Source organism: Pinus tabuliformis, chromosome 4_1 (assembly GCF_031772625.1).
Source record: "Pinus tabuliformis cultivar Carrire ecotype Pingquan chromosome 4_1, CPIR1, whole genome shotgun sequence".
Classification (NCBI taxonomy): domain Eukaryota; kingdom Viridiplantae; phylum Streptophyta; class Pinopsida; order Pinales; family Pinaceae; genus Pinus; species Pinus tabuliformis.
Window position 1 is genome coordinate 332103648 of NC_142303.1, and position 26610 is coordinate 332130257.

General features: G+C 40.1%; 1 protein-coding gene across 1 annotated transcript in view; it reads right to left on the reverse strand.

Annotated features, from left to right (window-relative positions):
* Positions 1-254: 254 nt before the first annotated feature.
* LOC149175629 (S-adenosyl-L-methionine-dependent methyltransferases superfamily protein) overlaps positions 255-26610 on the reverse strand; it is a 90924-nt gene continuing 64568 nt past the window's right edge. Inside the window, exons 2-8 of the mRNA XM_089419726.1 lie at positions 2815-2990; positions 2570-2690; positions 2144-2268; positions 1876-2004; positions 1595-1792; positions 886-983; positions 255-648 (exon numbers count right to left, since the gene is read on the reverse strand). Coding sequence (XP_089275852.1) covers positions 909-983; positions 1595-1792; positions 1876-2004; positions 2144-2268; positions 2570-2690; positions 2815-2990 — 824 coding nt within the window. The 3' untranslated portion in view covers positions 255-648; positions 886-908. The remainder of the gene's footprint in view (positions 649-885; positions 984-1594; positions 1793-1875; positions 2005-2143; positions 2269-2569; positions 2691-2814; positions 2991-26610) is intronic.

Here is a 26610-nt window from a genome sequence, read left to right on the forward strand (position 1 = left end):
ATCCTAGAAGATTAAGCATTGTAATTAGAGCAGTATGTAAAGTGGTTTCATTCGCCAACTGCATAGCTAAAAATTAATGCCAATGAACTTTTCTTAGAATGATCCTTTTAGATTAAATCCTTCAATATTCAGCCATAGATATAGCAGTTGTACTTTTGATATTTGCAATTGCAAAACATCTTTCATCAGCACAATTTAGTCACTAAAGTCCCAGAAATATAGACAGCAAAACTTTTAACTCTCATAGATTTGCCTTTTGGTGGATATTAATTATTATCTAGGATAGCACTCTTTGCCCATGCTCCCTTTGAACATATTGGCATACCAATCAATGCAGTCAATAGACAAGTATTTGTATCTCACTATAAATCCCAACTATGGGATATACAGGTTCACGTTTATTTTGCTTCATGAAAGTTGATAAGAAAATGCTAAATGTCAAATTTCAGAAGACATCCTATGTTAAGGCATTAATGGAATGGCTCCACTCACAAGATGGAAGTAGAGATGGAAACCCATATTGCAACATTTGGTGAGTACAGAATTACTCAACATGAGTAGGGATTTTATAATAAGCTTCCTACTTCTACCTTAGAAAAGGTCCTTGTCTCTGTTTCTTCTTTCAAGGTTCATCTTCCCCTTGAACTCCTGTTGCAATACAAATTAAAACAAACTCAGTAAGCAAATCTCATAACAATGCATATATAATCTTCCTTGTAAGTACAGGATTGATGATCCAAATATATAAAAAGGTTTTTTTATTGGTTATGGAACAAGAAGAATCACAATTACTTAGCTTTATCCAAAGCAAACCAGGATTTGTAAGATATACCAATAATTTACAAGGTTTTATAACATCCAGACAATAATGAGAAACCAGCTTACCACTTGGAAATCAGTGTTTTTCCCTATAACATGTCTTCAAAACCATCTTCATCTCCTGCTTCTTCTGCGAGCTCCATCTCTCTTCTTACAAACTCTAGCTGTAAATTCAATACAATGTATATCAGCATATAGATAGCATGACAACAAACCATCCCTGCAAAAAGCTGATGCAACAATCCTGTCGATTGTAAGTCAGAGATTTTCCATAAACAAGAAATGATTTAGTTGTGTCTGATCAAACCAACCATTCACTTCAGCTTCACTATCGCTCAGCTTAGAAATTTACTTTGTCAATAATTTAATGCCTACAAGGTCATTTTATATGTCCATCAATTATTCTGACCAACTCGTTAACAAACTTTTACTTTCTGAATAATTTAAGACAAAAGAAAGAGCATATCATGATCTAAGCCACGGATAGTGCCACCTAAGACAAGCAATGTATTTAAAAAAAATAGTATCCTATTAAAATCCATTAATATCAATTTGGTTTTTTTGGATGTGTTAAGCCCCTTTGTCAAGAGAGTGAAACCAACTCCAGAAGGTCAAACACTTTCCCTGACAAAAACACACACACAAATAAATAAATAAATATATATATATATATATATCAGGCGTTCCCTCACAAAAACACACACACACACACACAAATAAATATATATATATCAGGCCTAAGAATACAGTAACAAAAATGAAGAAGAGGCCATGCCTGATCATCAGAAAGGCGTTGTTGTTGAGCTACAAAAAGGACACTTCTCAACTCTCCACCTTCAACCCTCAAAAGATGCTGACCACCATCAATCAAGAGTTTTTGACCAACATCCCTCGCAACATCTTCATATGAAATGAAATCCACCAAAAAACCATTGCGTCTGAAAACCTTCTCGATCCATTTTCTAGCATGGTCCTGAAGTCACAAATTACATGTTTGGACAGTTACTATCCACTCAATTAATAGTGTCCGTTGTAACAACAAAATGCAATAAACACCTCTGCGCCAGAATCTGTGTTGATAATAGTGAGGGGTATCTCTCCCACAACTTCACTGTCTTTCATAGCTAGACAGCTAATTTGATAAATGATCTCTTCAAATCTGTCTGAAGTCATTGGATGAAAACCCTGCAAAATATGAGACAGACATTACCCATCTGAAACACCATTGTGCTTGAAAGTTACCAATATTTGAAAGCAAGTTTCAATTCATATTTGTCTAGAAAAATCACTTAACTTGGGATCAACTGAATAATTCAGTCATCACCTGGATTGCCCAGACACTGGGCCTATCACCTCTATAGCCCATGCCTTTTAGCTTCTCTTGCATGTCTGATGATTCAGCAGGAATGTGTCGGAATATAGAGTTTCTTGATGTCTTGACTCCAACTTCTGGCCATATTTCAAGGATGAAACTCGTCAAAAGTGGACTAATATATTGCTTTTAACAAGAAAGCTACTCAATCTATTCTATAAGAGATGCTAGAAACAAGAAAAAAAAAGTTTCTTTAAAAAAAAACCTCTGTGCTCTTATTGCAATTCATTCCTAATGTTACAGAAACAGGTAATCACATAACTGACACAGTTTTTAATTTGAAAGCCTCATATCATAAACAATAAAGCAGCTAAATACATATGCATCCAACTTCAAACACCAATTGCAAGGTTTCTTTGATACATTACACATGTTTACCTTTCAATTTCTTGGATGCCATCTCAAAGACAGGCTCAAAGGATATGTCAAATATCATGGTTAGAGGTGGCCATTTCAACCTGAAAGGCCGAGTATCCATGCCATCTGTCAACAAGACAACCTGCAAGATGTAAGTTCTCTCTTCTTCTATACATTGCTGCTCACCAGTTCAGTAAAGCAAAATACGACGGATACTAACCAAATTAAAATATTGAAAATATAATGAAGACTTCGTTTACAAATACCTGTCGAATGCTGCTATGCATATTTACATTACCAAGCAGTTTATCATCAATAAACCTTGTTGCAAGACAATAATTGTTCAAATAGCTTGTCGAAACATTCTGGATATCTAAAGAGATTTCCTTATGAAGTTCCAGTTCAACAAAGCATCCAGCATATGGATCATGAAACAGTGGCTCTGCAAATGCAAGATGAAATGATTATTTGATATCAGTACTAATGCTTGAATCAGATAAACTCAGAATATGTCTTTTTGACAGAGGTTGATGGCTGATAACATATTAACAACCAACCATTCTCAGGAACAAAATTAAAAAAAATGTCATTCAACTTGGCTTATAACACAAATCCGAGGGTCTACAAGTCAGAGTGCACAGTAACACGCGAAATTAGAATCCAATTGCATAAACACACAAGTAATTTTTACAGAATTAGAAATCGTTATTCAATGTCTTCAATGGCCAATGTTTTGTGCCTCTGCTATAATCTCTGCAGGTGTTTTACTCTCTGCAACCACTCATCCAGAACATCAGAGGAAGAAACCTTTACCTACAGCTGGCCTCTCAATTAAATCTGGCTTTACATCTCAAACTCAGAATTTTTCTAAGCTCTCTCTTTAAATCTACTTCTGAATTTATGATCCGATCTTCATTGATCTCTCCTCCCTCCCATAGTGAATTGCGTCACATGAATAGAAAGGAAATAAGGCAACTGCCTTAACTACCAATTCACCACGTATTTACAGGTTTGGAAAGCCCCCGTTATTTTACTCTTGGGAAAATTTCATTAATTATATGTTTTGGCAACTGAGCAACTTAGGCTTCATAATACAAGAAAATGTTCACCCAGAATAGATTATGCATGTATGAGGGGTTCTGAAGCATGGGTGATGTGTGACACCATGTGACATGCTTTCACTTAGATATGCACACCAACTGAGAAAATGCCTCCTGTAGCTTAAAACTGAAATCTGTGTAGAAAAGCAGAGTAAACATCAGACTGAAATGGCTAAAGAAAATGCATGTCATACCATACATGAGCATTTACGGTGAAATCTGAATATCTGAAGGCACCAAGCAAGTGTCCAACATTTCCTACAAAACCCATGTGGCCAATTTTCCAAACTAATCTCCAGATGCACACAATGGTTCTGTCAAATCAGCACATTCAGTGTTTTTAGCACTTTTCAACAATTCAGAAAAATGCATGTCCGGGCCTGTAGAAAGGTCTAAATCGAAACCAAGAAGTCACAGAGTGTTCTACAAGACATAACTTACCTGCCCCTATGATGAGAATCTGAAGATCAAGCAAGATAACGTTAGTTTTTGCAAAACATCAAAAAATGCCCCTTTACATAAGGCTGACAGGACTTTGTAAAATGCACGCAAGGTAGGTAAAAATGCCTTTTTGAAGAAAACCATGAGTACTAGGCTGTAGTATCCCAATTTATCTACCAACCCACATTATCAGATACTCCAGAGATACCATTAAGTGAAAGATATGATTCTGCCAAACTGGTATATTCGCTGTTTTGAACATTTCTTGGTAACTCTAGAAAAATGGACGCCAAGAGTTAATGGAAAGTTAAGGCTGTAGAGTCTAGACTTCTATCCGAAGATCATGAACAAATACTAAACCTATCTCTGAATTTAAAATATATGAAAGGTAGCTTTCAAAGCTAGGGATGCTCCTACATCAAACTCCCTGTTGCCCCTTTAGGTAAACACCTTAGAGACAAACACTTTTAGATGTGATGTTGCTGCATTGACAAGGTTCCTGTCCTAGTTTCTCAGATCCAGCCTTGCTTCTCTTTTACAGTCCACCATCCACCTATGCTCTTCTATAGTGGTATATTAGTTCCTACGCTATAGGCACTTCATCTCATATGTGCTAGTAGACATTACTACATCATGATTTCCTCCAATTGGTATGATTCCATGTGTTGTTCCTGTTACCACACAATCTAGCAAGGCCCTAAGGAAGGGAAAACCTGAGGGACAACTACTAGACTAAGTGACAACAATGGGGCAATGACCCACTGTCACCTCAATCAAAGTCCCCTGATTTTTATAGACTTTCACCGATGGGAGGAGTGCCGACAAGAAGGGAATCACTTAGACTGAATAGATCAATGATTTAGGTATAACGTGATTCCACAAAGCTCATTTAAGGAGAAACACAACAATTGCCCAATGCTTCAAGGAAGCTGAAAGCTCTCCAAGAAAGGTTTAGGGTTTAATATTTGTGATGGTAATAAGTATTCCTAAGATCAAGACTCTAAATGATGGGGTAGGACCTCTTAAAGAAGCTCTATGTGATGTTAAAACACTTCCAAGGGGCTCTTTGCTCCTTTTGAGAGACCTAGGAAATACTTGCGCTAGACCTAGGGTTTTATGAATAATTGTGGGAAAAAATACTTCCAAGGTACTCAGTATGTCAAGGCAAGGGAGGAGAAAGGGTTTCTTATGATTTATTCCTATGAATACTATGTTCATACAACCCTCAAGAAAGTTCCTTAGTCTAAGAGAAACGAACTAGGGTTTCCTTTCTAGGGAAGACCTAGGGCGCAAGATTTTCTGGATGAGGAACCGTGAGAAATCCACCAAACTTGGAGATCCTCTAGGCAAGACCCTAAGGAAGAGTCTTGCCCTTATGGAATCCCGAAATTTACTCTCTAAAGGAATTCGCTTGATGCCCTAGCCTAGCCGTCCTAGAGAAACGAGGCAAAAATTTGAGGAGGCTAAAGATTGATGCCCTAAATGCAAAAGATGCTCGGGGCATACAAATTTAGCACGTGGGAAAAAGCCAACATGAGCTCTACCCCCTATCATTATGGCCATCACCTTGGTTCGTAGGGCCCCTACATTAGCCCCCTACATCATTAAGGAACCCATGATTGTCCCAACCCTTGGTGAGCGATGAATTGCCCAACCTTAAAAGGGGCATTCACTGTTATACCATTCACATCATGCTTTCATTCCCTAGAGCTCAAAGCAATTATAAGGAAAAAATCAATAAAAAGGCAAAAGGCATATGAAGAAGGGTGGAAAAATAAAGGTCGGGGTAACTCATGTACCATGATTGCTCCCCCCTACATCTATACACCCAAGTGTGGGCTCCCCTCATCATAGCTATGTTACTTTTTGGTAGCATCAGATGTGCTCTAGCCATGAAAATTGGTGGAGAGGCTAAGGCACATGAGTTCTAAAGAAGCCAGAAACCGTTCAGTGAAATTCCACTCGGATTGTATTTTATTAAAATAATTAATATTTTTAACGGGATTCCTAAGTCTAAACTTAAGAAAATTAAAATATTAATGGGTATTAATCAAAATATGGGTGAGAATGATCTAGAAGGCAGATCAAGTCAAGTTTTAGTCTTAGCCGTTGATTACAGACTTAATCTCGGTCGTTGAAGTCTCAACGAGGAAAGTATAAGGAGGAGGCTTTGGGTTCATTTAGAAACACACACGGAGAGAACAGATTGATCTAGAGTTTGATTTTTGGGACTAGGAAGCTGAGAATTCGAACTGAGTGATTAGTTGCAGCAGAGGGGCAGGGATAGTTCGGGAGTACTGACAGAGAGGCAGAGAGAAGCTACTAGAGGCAGCGCAGCAGCTAAGAGGACTAACGATGGGCCAATCTGGGCCCACGTAGGTCTGACGAAAAGCCAAAAGGGCTAGCACAGAAGTTGACGCTACCCTCCACGCAGAAAGCCGAAACTGCCGAGGAACTGTTGGAACAACTAGGAAAGCTGACGCAGTGGGCAGAAGAGACAGCGCAAACCCTATAGGGATAACGCAAGGCCAACGCAGAGGTAGACGGGGTTAGCCAGTTTTGCTGCTGAATCAGCCAGAATCTGCCGAGTGAAGTGAGGTAAAACTCACTCAATTTTTCCGCCATTGTATTTTCTTTGTCACTGGTTTTCCAGGTGGGCATCCAACATTTGTATTCAGAACTACTGCTTAATAATAGAAAACCCTCAGAGTTGTTGCACCGGTTTTCCTGCATTGGGTTTTTCCGGGAACTATTTTGTCCAAAAATAATTGTGTCCTATGTATCTTGTTCTTTGCTCAGTTTTCCATTTCATGTAATCAAATCTAAAGTAATGTAGGTTGCAAAAGTAAATTGCTTCAGTGTTATTCAGAAAACAACTTGATAATGTATATTAAAATCAAGTAGGTGAAGTAGATTCAAATTTGTTGCAGTAGGGATTCCTTGAGGATAAGGAATTTTCACAACCTACCCTTGTACCATAGCATGTGGCTTGGAGCCTTCCCCTGATGCACCACTCTGTTTTATCATTATAGCACATAACACTGCCCACATGACGAATGTAACATGGACTTGCCACTCCCTTAGAGGTTGAAAATACCTAATAGGGTCCTTGATTAACCTCTTTCTTGAACTTGGAGACACCTATACACTCTAAAGCCCATTATGGAAGGGCATGCCACTATGAAGTGCTCACTTGGTTCCATGATTTGTAAGTTCATTTGTTCAATTACACTAATGATTTATTATACTAGAAGGTGAGAAGACGCATTGGATATTATACAGGATTGCAAGTGGGTCTTCATCTTGGGGTTTGGTCTCCCCATACAGGGTCCAAGCCCTCCAGAGGGTCTTATTGGCATTTGTAGGGTGTGCGTTGAGAGCCATGGGCCTCCACTATAGCAAAGAGCAGATTTGCATGCCATGGGATCCTTCAGCACCATTCATTGCTCGTTCGTGTTCCACTTATTTGATGATGATGATGCACTTGAACCACCCTGACAGCTGACTACACACTTTCACCACACACTTGGAATTCAATCCAGGGCCTAGATGGGGTTGTGTCCCACCATGGGAGACAAAGGGAGGGCTTGCGTCATTGTTCCAACCCATGTAAATGGGATATGTTACCCACTATCTTTGGGTGACACCCATAGGAGAAATTTTTCTCCTAGATTGTCTTCAACCAACAGCCCCTTGCAGCCACCAGATAGCTCGATGTGCCACCATCTCCGTCACCTGAGTAAGCTATTATGTACCCTCGCCCATGTGTTATGATCATATGTTTGAAAGTGGACCTTCCAACACCAAAGGTATGGCTTTCATTATGTAGTTGGGTATTTTTGCTTACTTATCATGGACAGTCCTGGGATTAGTTTGTACTCTTGTCCCCTTGTCCAACTTGGTTGTTAACCTTGTATCCTAGTCTCATGGGATCTCCTTTATGGGCTACTAACTTTAGGGGTGGCACTAAATGGGAAATCCTGATTTTGGTTGCGTGGTCTCTCTTCCCTGTTACCTACCACCCATGGGTGACACCCATAAGAGAAATTTTTCTCCTATATGGTCCTCAGCCGATGGCCAACAGCCCCTTGCAACCACCTGATATGGTCCTCAGTCGATGGCCAACAGCCCCTTGCAACCACCTGATATGGTCCTCAGCCGATAGCCAACAGCCCCTTGCAACCACCTGATAATTCAATGTACCACCATCTCTGCCACCTAAGCCAGCCATTAGGGACCGTCACCCATCTGTTATGATTGTATGTTTGAAGGTGGGCCTTCCAACCCCAAAGGTATGGCTTTTCATTATGTAGTTGGGTATCTTTGCTTACTTATAATGGACACTTTTGAACATGGATTAGTGGGGGGATTTCGCTGAAAGAATGGGCTTGGTTTGTACTCTTGCCTCCTTGTATAATTTGGTGGTTAATCTTATATCCTAGTCTCATGGGATCTCCTTTATGGGCTACTAGCTTTAGGAGTGGAATTACTTGGGAAATCTCAATTTTAGTTACATGGTCCTATTACCACTCAAACCAGCAAGGGACCTAAAGGGGTTTCTAATAGGGCAATTGCTAGGTTAAGGGCAACTGTGGAGGCTTAGCCCATTGTCACCACAGCTAAGTCTCCCTGCTCTTTACGGACTTTCACCGATGGGATGAGTCCCAGTAGTGTAAGGATTCACTTGTAAAGTATATGTCAATGGATAGGTGAGAAGTGACCCTGAAAACCCTTTCCCCAAGATGGAATGAAGAATGGAGCTTGCTTTCTCTTTAAGCAAGGGACTTGGTCCACCAGGGATAAAGGGGTGAGGATTGGAGGGTTAAGGGAGGAAGGATAGGCTTATGAACAAGTTTCTCAATCCCTATAATCCCTAGGAAACTTGGATTCCCAAATGGTCCTTGACAAATAGTCTTTATTGAGAAGTGGGACCACACGGGGCGAAGTGGACCCAACCCAGGTTCGGGGATGGAATGTAGCAACTGATGTTCCTATCCTGGACGAGGTAAGGGGAAAGGACAAAACAAGAATACTTTCTTCAAAAGGTTGAATTGATCCTATTGAGGTCTAGCCTTGGGGATGCCTAGGCACAATTTGATCCTAAAGCTAGGGTTTGAGATTCCTGGAGATTCCACTGTTGGAATTGCCTCAAATTTGGAGGGAGGAAACCCACTAGTACAGTAGCCTATAGGAGATCAAATTTTTTCCTTGGGTCAATTCCTAGGAAATTGATGCCCTAGGTGACCTAATGGGGCTAGACCTGGGGAAAAAGGGGAAAATGTTTGAAAGAGGGTTGAAATGATCACCCTTTTTGAGGGATCAGTGCCTAGTTCACTTGGGGATATGGAGTCAAGGATAATGATGAGTAAGAACTTGGTTTCTTGATCAAGGAGGCCTAGAAAGTCAACTTCGTCCAACGCTGAGAGAAAGAAAAGAAAAGTGACCTTCAAACATTTATACTTCAAAGCAAATGATGCAAGCTTCTCGAGATAAATAAATCTCTAGGACATTTCATTCATATAACATTGGCCCATACATTAAATTAGCTAAAACATGCTCAATTCCACATTTCGATAATGCAGCAACTAGCCCTAATTTTAGCAATATGCAGCAACAAGAATAATAGCATCAAAATTTACTTACAACATTATAGAGTATATCCAACCAGCATTTCGTTTGCTCAATAAAGCTCCAAGACAAGAGAAATAGCCCAAATCCATACATCAAAATTCATCCATCTCCAAAAATATCCACCAAGGAAAAAGTGCGAAAATTCTCTATGATTAGAGAGATCCCAAGTCAAGTGATGATACAAATGAATGTATCTAACATCAATATATAGCCTCCTAAGGAGTTTGAATTAGCCTATGGGCCCCTAATGATAAAATAATGTGCAAATAATAACCCCTAATGGTGACAAGCCCACCATACTAGCTCATAATGTAAAAACAAGCCTCACAAGGGGCCAAATAATGATGTATGCATGTCATAGGGCCCTCCAAAGGCTCAATAACATCCTGAAGTGCCATATTGAGGAATAAATTCCTCGGAATATGATGGAAAGAGGTGGCCCCTTGTTCTCCAAGTAGTAGACCTGTGGTGCTCTCAGTGGGTTTGAGGGCCCATCAATGACCCCATGGGTCTCCATATGAATCAGAGATGTCTGTAGATCCTGTACAATGGTCCAGGTGGTAGAATGAATGTTGCCATGACATCGTACAAGTGCTAGGACACCTGCCAAGAGTGTGGGGCTCTTGTGGGGACCCATTGGGTATAGTGTACCAACCATGTCACCATCGTACCAAAAGTGGATCGCTAGTAGTCTCTGAATGTCCATGAAGATCTGTGGAGTGTTGTCTGTTGTTGTGGAGGCCCATGGCTCTCTATGCACACCCTACATGTGCTAATGTGGACCTCTGGGGGTCAGGATCCCATATAAGGAAGCCAACCCAAATGGAAACCACCTGCAATCCTGCATAAGATCCAATGCATCCCCTAGGCTTCCAGTACAATCAGTGATTAGAATAATCGGTTAAAGGAGCTTACAAACCATGGATAACAAAGTGGGCACTTCCTAATGGCATGCTCTTCTGTAGTGGGCTTTAGCAAGTGCTGTTGTCTCCAAACTCCAAAGGGGGTTAGCCAAGTACCTTATTAGGTGGTTTCATCCCTTAGAGGGGATAGTATGTCCAAGGTATACCCTTCTAATGTGGGTGGCAAGGGACAAATAGGTGAGATGGAATAGGGAATGAGAGGGGCAGCCCTGGGTCACATAATGGGGCACAGGGGTAGCTAGATAAGGGGAAGCCCATACCTGGGTATATAAGGTATAGGAGGGAACAATCGTGGTACATGAGGTGTCCCGGCCTTGATTTTTCCACCCTTCTTTATATGCCTTTTGCCTTTTATGATTTTTTTTTTAATTAGTTGCTCGGGGCTCAAAGGACAGAGCGTGATGTGTATAATATAGCATTGATTACCCCTTTTGAGGTAGGGCGGTTCATTGCCCTCCAAGGGTTGGGACAATCATGGGTTCCTTAATGATAAAGGAGGCTCATCTAGGGCCTAGGGAACCAGGGTGATGGCCATGGATGGTGTCGAGCTCACGTGTCAGCTTTTGGCCACGTGCTAATTATTTTTGTCCTTGCCATCTTTTGCATTTTGTGGTACAATTTCCTGTTAAATGTGGCCAATTATGCTTTTTCTTCTTTTTTTAGTTGCTTCAACCTTTCGGGCATCATTCTAGGCCTAACCCAAGGTGGGGAGCAAAAGGGATAGGGAGTCTAGCCCTATATGGACCCAAAATGGGAATGTGGACCCAGGTGGGAGAAATGATGAATAGGGGTATAGTGAGTGGAAAGGGAGTGGTATGTGCATGTAAAGGGGCGGGATCACACACCCAAAGTCAGGGTTTCCCAAGTAGTACCACCCTAGAACCAAATGGTCAATAAAGGAGATCCCACGGGACTAAGATCCAAGGGTAGCAACCAAAAGAGATCAAGGAGACAAGGGTACAAACTAAGTCCACTCTTTCCGCCAAATCCCCCCATCAATCCATACCCAAAGGTATCCATGTTAAGTAAACTCAATTATCAAATGACAAGACATACCTTTAGATTCGGGAGGCCCACCTTCAAATATACAATCAATAAAGGTGGGTGAGGAACCACATGGCTAGCTCAAGTGGCAGAGAAATGGCACAATGAGCTAGTAGGAGGCATCAAGGGGATGTTGGTTGTCGGCTAAGGCTCATTATGGAGAAAAAAATTCTCTTGGAGATATCACCCACAAAGTGGTGGGTAACAGGTCCCGCTTCCCGACATCACATACATCACTCCCCTCTACTCATTATAATCCCTTTTTACATATTGCCCATCTGGGTCCACATTTGTCCATTCGATCCACAAGGAGTTAGCCTCCCCCTCCCCCTCCCCTTGTCCACACTTTGGGTCGATCCTGGAACGATACCCTGGAGGTTGATGCAGCTGAAAAGAAAGTTAAAAGCATAATTTGGCCACTCCCAACAGGGAATGTACCATAAAATGCAAAACATGGTTGGGACATACCAATTTAGCACGTGGGCAAAAGCCAAACATGAGCTCTACCCCCATCATCATGGCCATTACCCTAATTCCTAGGGCCTGTTATATTGGCCCCTTGCTTCATTAAGGAACCCATGATTGTCCCAACCCCTGGTAGGCAATGAACTACCCAACCTTAAGGGGGTATTCACTGCTATATCATTTACATCATGCTCTCATCCCTTTGGGCCTCGAGCAGTTTAAAACAAAATGAATAAAAGGAAAAAGGCATATGAAGAAGGGTGGAAAAACAAAGGTCGAGGTAACTCATGTACCACGATTGCTCCCTCCTACATTCATACACCCAAGTGTGGTCTTCCCTTATCATACCTACCCTTGTACTGTGGCATGTGGCTTGGAGCCTTTCCCTAATGCCTCGCTCCATTCCATCATCATATCACATGACACCTGCCACTTGATGGATGTACCATGGACCTGTAACTCCCTTAGAGGTTGAAACCAATTAATAGGGTCCTTGGTTAACCTCCTTCTTGTACTCAAAAACACCTATACACTCTAAATCCCATTATGGAAGAGCATGCCACTATGAAGTGTCCACTTGGTTCCATAATTTGTAAGCTTATTTACTCAGTTACACTAAAGATTTGTTGTGTTGGAAGGTGAGGAGACGCATTGGATCTTATACAGGATTGCAAGTGGGTCTTCATCTTGGTGTTTGGTCTCCTTATACAAGGTCCAAGCCCTCCAAAGGGTCATATTAGCGCTTGTAGGGTGTTCATTGACAGTTATAGGTCTCCACTATAGCAGAGAGTAGATAGCGACGCCATGGGATCCTTCAGTACTATCCATTGCCTATTCATGTTCCACCTATTTTATGATGATGATGCACCTGGACCACCTTGCCCAGTCGACTACGCACTTGCACCACACACTTGGCAGTTCATCCAGGGCCCAAATGAGGTTGTGTCTTGCCATGGGAGACAAAGGGAGGGCTTGCATCATTGTTCTAGCCCTTGAATATGGGAGACATGCTTGTTCGATTCAATTGGAGACCCATGAGGATGTTTTTGTGCCCCCACAACCACTTGGGAGCACCACAGGTCATTTGCTTGGAGATCAAGGGGCCACCCCCTTTATCACTATATTTGGAGCCCTTCCACTCATTTTGGCACATATTGGACTCCACTAGGCCTTTCAATGGCCCTTCAACCTATTGTATCTATCATTTTAGCCCTCTTGAGAGGCTTATTTTCATGTTATGGAGCTATCTTGGTGGGCTTGTCACCAAGTAATGTTATTTTGTACATTATTTTATTAGTTGGGGCATCATTAGGCCTAATTAGGAAAATCAAACCCTTAGAGGATGATATAAATAGATGAGAGGTTCATTCTCTTCTCATCATCACTTGGATTTGGATCTTTATTTCTTCTGGAATTTCGCCATAGCTATTGGAGGACAAATTGGATAATCTTTGATGCATTTTTACATTTGGAAATCTCGGTCTTGGAGCTTCAATTTTGTCTCTGCCCCAACTGAAAATGTTAATTTGATTTTGTGAGGGTTTTGCATATGTTACATGTCTAGTATAGTGAATGAATGTTCCTAGGGGTGTATTATCTATATAATTGCCTTGATAAGTCATCAAATTGCAACAATAAGAAGTGTAAATTTCTTTGGTAACCTAGTTGTTGCCTTTAGGGCTATATGAAGTTGCTGGGGAACTCCTTGATTGGGTAAAAGATACTCCAAAGGTTGAAATATCATTGACTCCATTCTCCCAATAGACTGGGCATTGGTCTAATCCTTGGTGATCACTTCAACGAAAATCTTTTCACCTCCTCCTCTCCCTTTTTTAAGCCCTATCCCTAGTGTTTCCTAGGGAATCACACGAAATTTATTGCAGCCATCCATTTGTTGAGCAAGTTGGACTACAACTGCGCTGGGGTGTCCTCTTGGCCCTCACAAATTTTGAGAAAATTCCGGTGGCTAGATTGAGAATTATCCTAAGCCCTAGCTCCAACTTTGGTCTTGGCCTAACGTTTCATTGATTAGTGGCTTCACCAAGGATCATTGCATTGAAATTTCAAGTCAAACCTAATTCCTTTGATCCTTGTCTTCCCCCTCACTTTGTCAAGCCCTTTTGTTTGAAGTTTCACCCAAACCCTTGGCCTCAAAGTTCACCAGGGTTTCTTTGTGATCCCACAACCTTGTCACTCTAGTTTCACAAGGATCATTATAAGAGCCCTATTCTCTAAGGATTCTTAGGTCTAGGGTATGCCTTATCAAGATATATCCCTAATCCCTAGGTTTAGGCTTCCTCCAAAGCCTTTCTTGGAGAGCCCTACACCTTGCTTCGTAAGCAAGTAATCTCTTTCATTTGAGTCTCTCCTATGAATGGGTTTCTAAAATCACTACCTCTCCATCATTAATATATCTTTCATAGTGATTTCCCCATACCAGGACTCCTCCCATCGGTGAAAGTCCATAAAGATAAGGGGCCATAGATTGAGGTGATAGTGGGTCTTTGTCCCATTGTTGCCACTTGGTCTAGTAGTTGTCCCTTTCGAATCCCTCCTAGGAACCCTACTAAATTGAACAGTAACATTTTTGTCATCATTACCAGGGACACGAGACGTGTGCCTTGTCTCCCTTACAACGTCATTGTATACCATTCTTTGCGACTCCAGGAAGAACAAAGCCCTAATTCTTCATTGAACTTCAAGGTTAATGCTTGTAGGGTGAGGCAAGCATCTATCAAGGCATTTAGATTCACCCTGGCAGCTCCATTTTGGTATTATACGCAAAATCATGAGAAATCACTAATTATGAAAGAGAAACTCTTCATGACCTCGATCCGAAAGCCTCTATGAGTTATGGGAAAGACTTGATTTGTGGAACAAGCTATGTGAGCATCTACTCGAGCATAAAGATGAGGACTTCTTAATCAACTTCTATGACAAGAGCAAGTTAGACCTCCACAACATACAACAAGAGTATGAAGACCTACATATGATCTCTTCTCTGAGTTTGTTTATTATACTGGTGCATTCAATTCCTTGTGTCATAAAACCAAAGAAAAATATGGCTTGTTACCCAATGAGGATTTAGATGACCAAGATGATCAAAAAAGCAAGGACAACGAGGAAATGTCAGTTGTAGAATTGGAAGCCAATGGCAATGAGGTGGGAAACATCTCCTCCAGGGAGAATGACAAAGATTTTGATCCTGAAAGCCACCAAACCCTGTAAGAAAGAATGGACGAATATAGTAGGTCATGCAGGGAGTTAGTAGGGGAATATAATGTTAAGGAATTATTCTTCAATTACACAAACAAGAGGAGAAGCTCTATAAAATGAAATGTGAATATAACAAGAACCCTACTGATGCTCTCCTCCTAGAAGCATTCTACCAAACTCATGTAACGAATACCTTAGCTATTATTCTTCAAGAGAAGAGGAGTCCTACTTGCCTAGCAATAAGGATGATTTTGAGGAAAATCAAGATGACCAAGCAAGTGAAAAAAATTTGAAAGATCCGGATTTGGGAATTGGTATGAATGAAGACCCCATTGAAGTCCACAAAGATGAACGTGATGATGTAGGGCCTCTCATTCGAGAAAGGATACTAGAGGATATGGTTATTGTGGATCCCTGTGATATCAACATTTATGAATTCTTCCATATAAACGAGGGAAAATGGGATATCAACCATCATTTCAACAACAACCCTATTTATGATACTAATAAGGAAAATGAAGTTGAAATTGATTCCCCTTTTCTCCAGGACATTACTCATAATTATATATCTACTCACACCATTGAAAGGAAGGATCACCATTTTCCCATGTATGAAGAAGGTCTATTGCAAGTAGTTGGCCCCATTTATGATATTGATGATGATATTAACAAGAACCTTACTTCCCCTTACCTTCCCCAAGATACCAATGACCTAGCTACATATCCATGAGCCCTTGCCTCACCCTTTCTCATACCATCATCAATATTGATCAACCCTTCCCCCTCCTAAGTATGATGTTGAAGAGCCACTCATTAGATGTATCCCTTCTCCCCAGTCATACCCTCAAGACTGTGAGTACAAAAGTATTGCCACTTTTCAATGTGACTATCATATCGAACAGTCCATTTGTCGTGTCTCCCCCTGTCTTGGGTCCCCTTTTCCTTTCCATCATGACCTTGATGTGACCACGAAACATGAAGTTATGAACAATGATCATGATAGGGAGTTCTTGAGCTTGGTCATTCATTCTTCCATTTTATGTTTACAAGCAAGGCTCTGAGTCTGTAAATTGATATCCTTCCCCTCATCTAGGATCCCTTTCTACACCATATGGACATCATATTTTCCCACCTCCTAAGTTGCAGAAAACATTGCCCAGGGGTCCGTTTTCGGCCGGAAACGAAACAAAAACAAGGAAAATCGTACCGTACAGCCTGGAAACTCGTTTCCGGCCGTACTAGCCCACTTCACGCTAGGGAAACGTGGCCAGTATGGCCGGAAACAAGTTTCCGGGCCATACGACAAAGTTCCCAGTTAACACTTGACGTTTTCTTTTATTTTTTCGCTTCTAATTTTTTATTGGGCGACTAAAATATCTTTTGGATGCTTCTAGATGCCTCTCTCAAGTTATAAAAAAGGAGGATTTTTTTGAGTGGGGCAGCCTAATGTTCAAGCCTATGGCCCTAGTGTTGATATGCAATTCATGGTAATGAAAAGTGACATTCTCCTTTATCTTTCATTTTCATCCTTTTACTTAAATTTTTAACATTACCATGAAATGACTCAGGATGTTTGAAAGTGGTTTCGCCCTCATTGGATTTCATATGGAGAAAGTAGAATTTTAGATCTCACTCAAAATCCAGCAAACTTATCTGTTTTTCAGGATTTCAGGATTGGGGGATTGCAATGTTTCCATTGGATTTTGTCATGTACTAGGGTATGGAACTTGTATTTAATAAAGAGAACCAAGCCCTCTATGCAAGGGAGACTCCCAATAATCAAGAGCACCTAGGGTACTAGGGTATGGAACTTGTATTTAATCAAGAGCACTAAGGTCGTTCGACTATGTAGGAGACTCTCAATCAAGCACGAGACAAGAAATTAGAAATTTCTCGTGCCTGATTTTGGATATTGCTATTTTCATTATGCGATCATTCATGAGTAAATGTGATGTAAATTTAGAGACTTACAGTTTATGCATTGACAATTGACAATTTAATCATAATGTAATAAATCAGAATGTATCATGTATGCTTTATGATTGCACATATTTCTTAAATGTCCTAATATATATATATATCTAGTGTTTCCCCGTTTCCAAAATTTGGGGTGGCCACGTTTCGTACCCATTCCCGTTTCAAAAACTCGTACTCGTTTCCCCGTACCGTGCAACTTAGCCCACCTCCCACCCGCATCATCCTTCATGTATTTGTTTCTATGTTGGCTTTCAAGTTTGTTGCATAAGTAATCATATCAGCAAGAATTCTTATATTGATCCAATGATATGTTGGTTGCACTGGCAATATGATTACGCTTAGCACTCGAATAATATAGTATGCATATTAGAGTAGGATGCATTGCATATTGATTTTGCATTAGAACTAACGTCATACTTTTTTATCATGCTAGATTAGCTGCATTTAGAATAAATTTTATTTCTTGTTGATTTTATGGCCTGATGTTAAGCATGGGTGGTCATAAGACACCATAAAACCATAAAAACATGTTGCCCCTTGTGCTTAGTCTTTGGTATGCAGGTAACAAGTCTCTGATCCCAAGAGATTGTTGGTGTTCTCATGACCTCCCCGTTAGAGTACGTTCATGCACTCTACCAAGAGCTCATGTCCCAGTTGGATCTAGATGTTGCCCACCAACCGTAGGTGACACCCATAGGAGAATTTTTTCTCCTAGATGGTCCTCAGCAGATAGCCCCTTGCAGTCACCAGATAGCTCGATGTGCCACCATCTCCGCCACCTGAGTCAGCCATTAGAGACCCTCGACCATCTGTTATGATCGTATGTTTGAAGGTGGGCATTCCAACCTTGAAGGTATGGCTTCTCATTATGTATTTGGGTATCTTTTCTTACTTATCCTGGACACTTCTGAACATGGATTAGTGGGGGGTGTTGACCACTGGAGTGGCACTTGATGATTATATGAAGACTCCATGCCCAAGGATGATCCAGAGGACATTTGTACCATCAAATATCATCAGTCAACAGAGTTTTTTAACTCTACTTCTATCTTCTCATCATCTTTCTTGTACCCAGATTCCACACCCTACGGGGAATTGTAATAAGTGATACTAGTAATGATGAGTTTTTGAATCTGTAACAGGCCTAGGATGTCGGGACTCAATCAGCAAACGAGTACACCTTGGAGTGTTTTTTTTTCCGGTTAATTATCCCTTCTTTTTCAAAGGCGAATAATTTTCTGGATTTTTTCACTCATTTTTTACCCCAAAGCCAGGGTGATGGTTTGAAAGTTGAGCCCCTAACACATCTTAGTGTCTAGAGTCGATGTATATTACCATACTAGATCACACAAAAAATTTCGTGGAATTTGGCTAGGTCTAAGTAGGATTTTTTAATAATTAAAAATTTCCCGCAAAACGGGATTTTTTAATTATTTTCTATGTAATGATGTAAATAAGTGACCTTAGGAAATGTCTGGGGCATGTGACTACTCGAAATTCATCCTCAGAGGCCCAGCATTATCCTAGGACCCACTTTGGGGGTCAAAAAATGACTTAAAGTCCCTCAAAAGCCGATTTTTCAAGTGACAGTAACAAAAATGAGGAAAAAATTCAAAAAAATGAATAATTGGAAAAATTTATAAATTTTTCCAAAGTCAAAATAAGTCAAATTTTGACATGGAAATTATGTGGAGAGTCAAGGGTGATGTGGCAAGCACGTGGGACCCACCTCATAAGGTATAACAGGCTCAAGTCAAAAGTTTCAAGTCAAAGTCAAAGGGGCCCACAATGAGCTCATGAGAAGTACGTACAAGCAAATGTATGAAGTGACTTTGATTTAATTTAAATCAAATGTTAATTAAAGTCTAAGGTGAAAAAGTTAAAGGAACTTGGAGGGACCCCACATAACTATAGCCTACGCATTAGTTTGATAAAAGGCACATGATAAAAGAAGCTTCCACGTACAGCTACAGCAAAGGAATATCCACGTTAGTCAAAGATATCTCCACGCAGCAAAAGAAAATCAGCATAGACTTTGATGGAATGTTAAGTAAGGTTAACTCAAGTTTTTGTGAGGACTGTCTACGCATTAAACTCCACTTAGCCTCCACGCTGCCAGCTAAAAAGGTACCTACAGCAGTCAACGCAGACCAGCAAGAGACAATACGCAGTGGTCATTTAAATGAGGATTTATCACAGCAATCAAAACTTTGGTTTGGTGGCAGTTTACGACAACAAATTGATGGGAGTTAAACTCCTCCTTATCTCCACTCATACTCACACCTGGCAGCAAAAATATGGCACGTTAATCTTCAAGAGAAACACGCACAGCAGATCAACCTCTACGCTGGCTGCTATACACAGATTTGATTGGCAGCATTGGTATTTGGTTGCAGATGTGTCAAATCACAGGTTTTAGTTGAAGATTTGGGTGGGAGTTTGTCTCCCATTTACTTTAGTTATATATGCACTTGGCAGCCATAAAGAATATGCACCAACAGTTGGATGAACGCTGATTTTCAAGGGAGATATACACAGCCAGTTAGGGAGTAGTTTACAACAGTGATCTCCAGCACTTGGACAGTTCTTGCAACCACTTGCAAATTCGTTTTTGCTTTGGGATCTTCACCCTTCCACTTGTCACTTGCACTCCCATTGGGATTGGCTCCCATTTTCTTATTTATATGAGTCTTGAGCTCTCATTTAGGGGGATAGAATGAGCTGTTGGGCTTGCGGAGACTTTGCTGGATTTTGTACTCATCTTTCATATAAATAAATAAAAGTCTTTAGGGTTACTAGCTTCTCTTGTGGTGCATTTTTTGGTTGATGAGGTATCCTTGTGTCATTTGATGTTATTATTCATTTGATTCTACATTGCCATCTAGTTTTTTTTGTGCATTTGCCTGAAGGCATTATTGTCTAGGGAGGAGAGATTTGCAGTTATCTCAAATCTCCTTTGGGCTTGGTATATTTTGTGCTCTTGTTGTCGCTTGTCATTTTCGGTTGAATGACAAGCTCAACTTGGTCTCTATATGCCAAATCTCTTTTGCGCTAACAATTGGTTTGCAGGCATTTTTGTGTTCAAAGGATAGGTTGCCAACTCTATTGGAGTGTGAGGACTTCTTCGGTTGGAATAGTCACCTCCAAGGATATCAAAGGTCCCACAAGTTGTTCAAGCCAACAATCTCATAAGACATCAAAAGATTTATTTAAGAGGGGGTTTCCTGAGCCCTTTGCTTATTTTCTATCTTGAAAAATTATCCCATATTTTCTTCTTTCATTTGTGTGTATATTGGTTTTATCTAGCATTTGAGGCCGTAATTTTTTTTGCATGCTAACTCTTTTGCTTGCTTTCCTACAGGTGTTCCTGGAGGCAATTCAAGTTTGAAGAAGAAAGCTAAAGCATAAGCTAAGTAACCCTTTTCCGTTGGGAAACCCAAGTCCAAGGTTATTTGGGCTTTCATTTGAAAGCGTTTGACTTCATTCTAAGCAAAAATAAAATAAAAATTTCATTTCTTAAAGAGCAATACTTTGAAGGCACTGGTTGTTTATGTATCTCATGCTTATCTTATGTGTTTATGGTTATTGCTCATATCAAGTTTGCTTATAAATCTTAAATAAATAATCTATTTAGCTCGAACAATTCTCCTAGAAACTCACATCCTTGTTTTTAACTTAACTTTTCATTAGGGACCACCCCCCTTAGCTAACCTAGGAGATAGCTCAAATGGAGAGAGGTGGGATTAGTGTGACAGCCCCTTCTCTAAGTTCCCTGCCACCAACCACACCTTGTGGGGTTGAAGGCTTTTCTCACTGACTTGTAGGTAGGTGTAGGCGGCAGGGTCAACATCTTTTGGCGTCGTTGCCGGGGACAAGCTTTCTTGTACCTGGGAAATCGACTAACCTTTTGGTTTTAGCATTTTTGAACTTTAGATTTAGATTCTTGCTCAAGTGGCGACTCCACTCAATCCAAATTTTGCAAGAGTCTCTACTAGGAGAAATTCAAGTGGTCTAGTTATCCCCTCTTCTGATCTTGAAAGGGTTTTTAGAGAGAGGTTGAATAGACTTTCTTGTAGTAGAGCTCTTGCTAGTCTTGGGCAAGAGGCTATTTCTGATATTCATTTGCTTTTTCAAGAACAAGTAGAGCCTAGCATCATGAATGATCTTTTTGCTCCTTGTGACTTCACTAACATAAATGGCTATCCTCACAATATCCCTGACAAGGCTATTGAAAAGTTGCCTTCCTTTCAAGGTAACAATGCCATTAGTGCTACATCACATGTGAAAAACTTTAATGTTTGTATCTTTAAATGGTGTAACACTGCTAATTATGAGGATGTGAAGATGAGGCTTTTTGTTTTATCTTTAGAAGAGGATGCTCTTGATTGGTTCACTGAGAAACCTGTTAACTCATATAACTCTTTACAAGCCATTCTGACTGCATTTTTAGATAAGTTTGGAGAGAAGAAGGAAAATAGGCATTTGATCAATGCCATTAGCAACATGAAGAAAAATGAGAATGAGACCATGGAGGAGTTTAACAAGAGATTCAATGAATTAGTAAAAAGCATGCCTGTTACTGTTAAACCTCCTGATGAATTTCTTTTATGCTCATATCTAGATGCTTTTGGGGTTGACATTGCCTATGAGTTGAGGAGGAAGGAGCCTACGAATCTAAGAGTAGCTCAATCTGAAGCCTTGAAGATAGAAAGGGCTAGAAGGCAATCAGGAAAATCTAAAATTCCTGGTTTCAATAGAGGGCCATCAAAATCAAATGATTACAAAGGCAGTGCCAAGGAAGAGACTACACATGATCCTATTAAAGAATTAACTCAACTCATCAAGAGCATGGAAGCAAATCACATCAAAGAAATGCAAAACACGCAAAATAGGTTGGTGGCCATGGAGAGATCACAAGTGCAAAGATTCCAAACTAGGCCAAATGATAGATGGAAAAATAATAAAGGCCCTCAACAGGAGCATAGGCCTCCAAATCTATTGGAATCCACCAACATGGTAGATCAGATTTCCCCTTTTTGTAGGCCATGTAATGAGTTCCATGAAAAAGCCACATGCCCATATGTGAAAAGAATCATAGAAAGTGGCATGTTAGGAGGGACAAGTGGTCAAATCAATATGTTCTCCATGGAAGATCAGATATACACCTTTGAGAGAAATCAAGAGATTGACCATAGGCCTAATAATCTTGGGGTTTACAGTATGATTGCAAATTTTGACGAGGTCACTAAGATTTCTGGGGAAAAACCTACATCTAGACAGATTCTTGCTATGGCAAAACACAAAGGGATGATTTATCAGAGAAGGGATATCCAAGACCGAAATAATCACAGCAATTTTTCTCCTCCTACATCAGAATTGAATTTTGACTTGGGCAATTGGTTGAATAATGCAAAGGTTTCTATTCCAGTGACAGAACTTTTAAAGATACCATCTCAAAGGGCCAAGTTACTAAGTGCCATTGAAGTTACTCAAAGGGAAGAAAAGCCTAGTGACGAACCAGAAGATGAAGAAATTGTATTGAAAAGTATGAACTGTTATGTGGGGAATGAAGATCATCTACCATTTTATGTTTCTTTGATAGTGAATGATCGTCTTTTACACAACTGCATGCTTGATTCAGGGGCTTCATCAAATGTCATGACCAAGAAAGTCATGGAGCAACTGAATTTAAGGGTTTCTAGGCCCTATCACAACATATGTTCAATGGATTCTAAAAGAATTGAAGTGTGTGGGATAATTAAAGATTTACAGGTTTTCCTAGCTGCATACACAGATAGAATAATGACTATGGATATTGTTGTGATAGATGTTCCAGATTCATGGGGAATGCTCCTATCAAGAAAATGGGCATCAGATCTAGGTGGCAGCCTTCAAATGGACTTATCATATGCCACCATCCCCATGCCTGATAATACCTTTGTCAGACTTGATCGAGAGTTAGAGAAAAGATATCATGTTGAAGATCCAAGGAAACCCAACAATGAGATTATCTATAGATCATGCCAGACAGGGAGTGATGCAGTGTTGACAAATTTCCTTCCCCCCTTAACAGAACAGATTCAAAACGAAGAGATTAGGCATAGCTCAAAAAGATTGGGTACTTCAAATTTTCCATCAGAGCATTTTCAAGACAAAGCAGTAGGATTGGCAATAAATGCATCATCATCACCATCGCAACTAACCAAGAAGAAAAGAAAAAAGCGAAAAAAGAAAAAAGATATAAAAAATGAACCACCAATTTTGAGCAGGATCAAGCCTCAACGCATCAATAGTCGGAAAAGGAAAAGGAAGAGGTTTGGTATATCTGATGGCCACAAACATGTTAAAATTGGGGCGATTCATAATCCCAAGATAGTCAGAATTGGGCAAGGCACATCAAAGAAAGAACCTATGGACCTGCCTGTGAGTAGGCAGGTTCTCAAGATGGATTTCACTAAAGACATCTGATGCCATGGGGCATCTTTTTGTATCATATTTCTAACCTTATCTCGTGTCATTTTTGTTTAAGTAGTTTTATTTCATGAATAAATTGTCATTTATGCTCTTAGAATAAATTTCCATTTCTTCGTTTCTGTACCTTATCTCATTTGATGATATTTTGAATGGATACTGCTGATATATGTCTTTTGTCGGTGGATGCAGATTCCAGGTTCTTGCACGCTATCACTTCATATCTAGCATGCATCCCCATATGGAGCCAAATGTTGACCACTGGAGTGGCACCTGATGATTATATGAAGACTCCATGCCCAAGGATGATCCAGAGGACATTTGTACCATCAGATATCATCAGTCAACAGAGTTTTTTAACTCTACTTCTATCTTCTCATCATCTTTCTTGTACCCAGATTCCACACCCCACGGGGAATTGTAATAAGTGATACTAGTAATGATGAGTTTTTGAGTCTGTAACAGGCCTAGGATGTCGGGTCTCAATCAGCAAACTAGTACACCTTGGAGTGTTTTTTTTATCCAGTTAATTATCCCTTCTTTTTCATAGGCGGATAATTTTCTGGATTTTTCCACTCATTTTTTACCCCAAAGCCGGGCTGACGGTTTGAAAGTTGAGCCCCTAACACATCTTAGTGTCTAGAGTCGATGTATATTACCATACTAGATCATACAAAAAATTTCGTAGAATTTGGCTAGGTCTAAGTAGGACTTTTTGATAATTAAAAATTTCCCGCAAAATGGGATTTTTTAATTATTTTCTATGTAATGATGTAAATAAGTGGCCTTAGGAAATGTCTGGGGCATGTGACTACTCGAAATTCATCCTCAGACCCACTTTGGGGGTCAGAAAATGACTTAAAGTCCCTCAAAAGCCGATTTTTCAAGTGACAGTAACAAAAATGAGGAAAAAATTCAAAAAAATGAATAATTGGAAAAATTTATGTCAAAATAAGTCAAATTTTGACATGGAAATCATGTGAAGAGTCAAGGGTGATGTGGCAAGCACGTGGGACCCACCTCATAAGGTATAATAGGCTCAAGTCAAAAGTTTCAACTCAAAGTCAAAGGGGCCCACAATGAGCTCATGAGAAGTACGTACAAGCAAATGTATGAAGTGACTTTGATTTAATTTAAATCAAATGTTAATTAAAGACTAAGGTGAAAAAGTTAAAGGAACTTGAAGGGACCCCATATAACTATAGCCTATGCATTAGTTTGATAAAAGGCACATGATAAAAGAAGCTTCCACGTACAGCTACAGCAAAGGAATATCCACGTTAGTCAAAGATATCTCCACGCAACAAAAGAAAATCAGCATAGACTTTGACGGAATGTTAAGTAAGGTTAACTCAAGTTTTCGTGAGGACTGTCTACGCATTAAACTCCACTTAGCCTCCACGCTGCCAGCTAAAAAGGTACCTACAGCAGTCAACGCAAACCAGCAAGAGACAATAAGCAATGGTCATTTAAATGAGGATTTATCACAGCAATCAAAACTTTGGTTTGGTGGCAGTTTACGACAACAAATTGATGGGAGTCAAACTCCTCCTTATCTCCACTCATACTCACACCTGGCAGAAAAATATGGCACGTTAATCTTCAAGAGAAACACGCACAGCAGATCAACCTCTACGCTGGCTGCTATACACAGATTTGATTGGCAGCATTGGTATTTGGTTGCAGATGTGTCGAATCACAGGTTTTAGTTGAAGATTTGGGTGGGATTTTGTCTCCCATTTACTTTAGTTATATATGCACTTGGCAGCCATAAAGAATATGCACCAACAGTTGGATGAACGCTAATTTTCAAGGGAGATATACATAGCCAGGTAGGGAGCAGTTTACAACAGTGATCTCCAGCACTTGGACAGTTCTTGCAACCACTTGCAAATTCGTTTTTGCTTTGGGATCTTCACCCTTCCACTTGTCACTTGCACTCCCATTGGGATTGGCTCCCATTTTCTTATTTATATGAGTCTTGAGCTCTCATTTAGGGGGATAGAATGAACTGTTGGGCTTGCAGAGACTCTGCTGGATTTTGTACTCATCTTTCATATCAATAAATAAAAGTCTTTGGGGTTACTAGCTTCTCTTGTGGTGCATTCTTTGGTTGATGAGATATACCTGTGTCATTTGATGTTATTATTCATTTGATTCTACATTGCCATCTAGTTTTTTTTGTGCATTTGCCTGAAGGCATTATTGTCTAGAGAGGAGAGATTTGCAGCTATCTCAAATCTCCTTTGGGCTTGGTATATTTTGTGCTCTTGTTGTAGCTTGTCATTTTCGGTTGAATGACAAGCTCAACTTGGTCTCTATATGCCAAGTCTCTTTTGCACTAACAATTGGTTTGCAGGCATTTTTGTGTTCAAGGGATAGGTTGCCAACTCTATTGCAGTGTGAGGACTTCTTCGGTTGGAATAGTCACCTCCAAGGATATCAGAGGTCCCACAAGTTGTTCAAGCCAACAATCTCATAAGACATCAAAAGATTTATTTAAGAGGGGGTTTCCTGAGCCCCTTGCTTATTTTCTATCTTGAAAAATTATCCCATATTTTCTTCTTTCATTTGTGTGCATATTGGTTTTATCTAGCATTTGAGGCCGTATTTTTTTTTGCATGCTAACTCTTTTGCTTGCTTTCCTACAGGTGTTCCTGGAGGCAATTCAAGTTTGAAGAAGAAAGCTAAAGCATAAGCTAAGTAACCCTTTTCCATTGGGAAACCCAAGTCCAAGGTTATTTGGGCTTTCATTTGAAAGCGTTTGACTTCATTCTAAGCAAAAATAAAATAA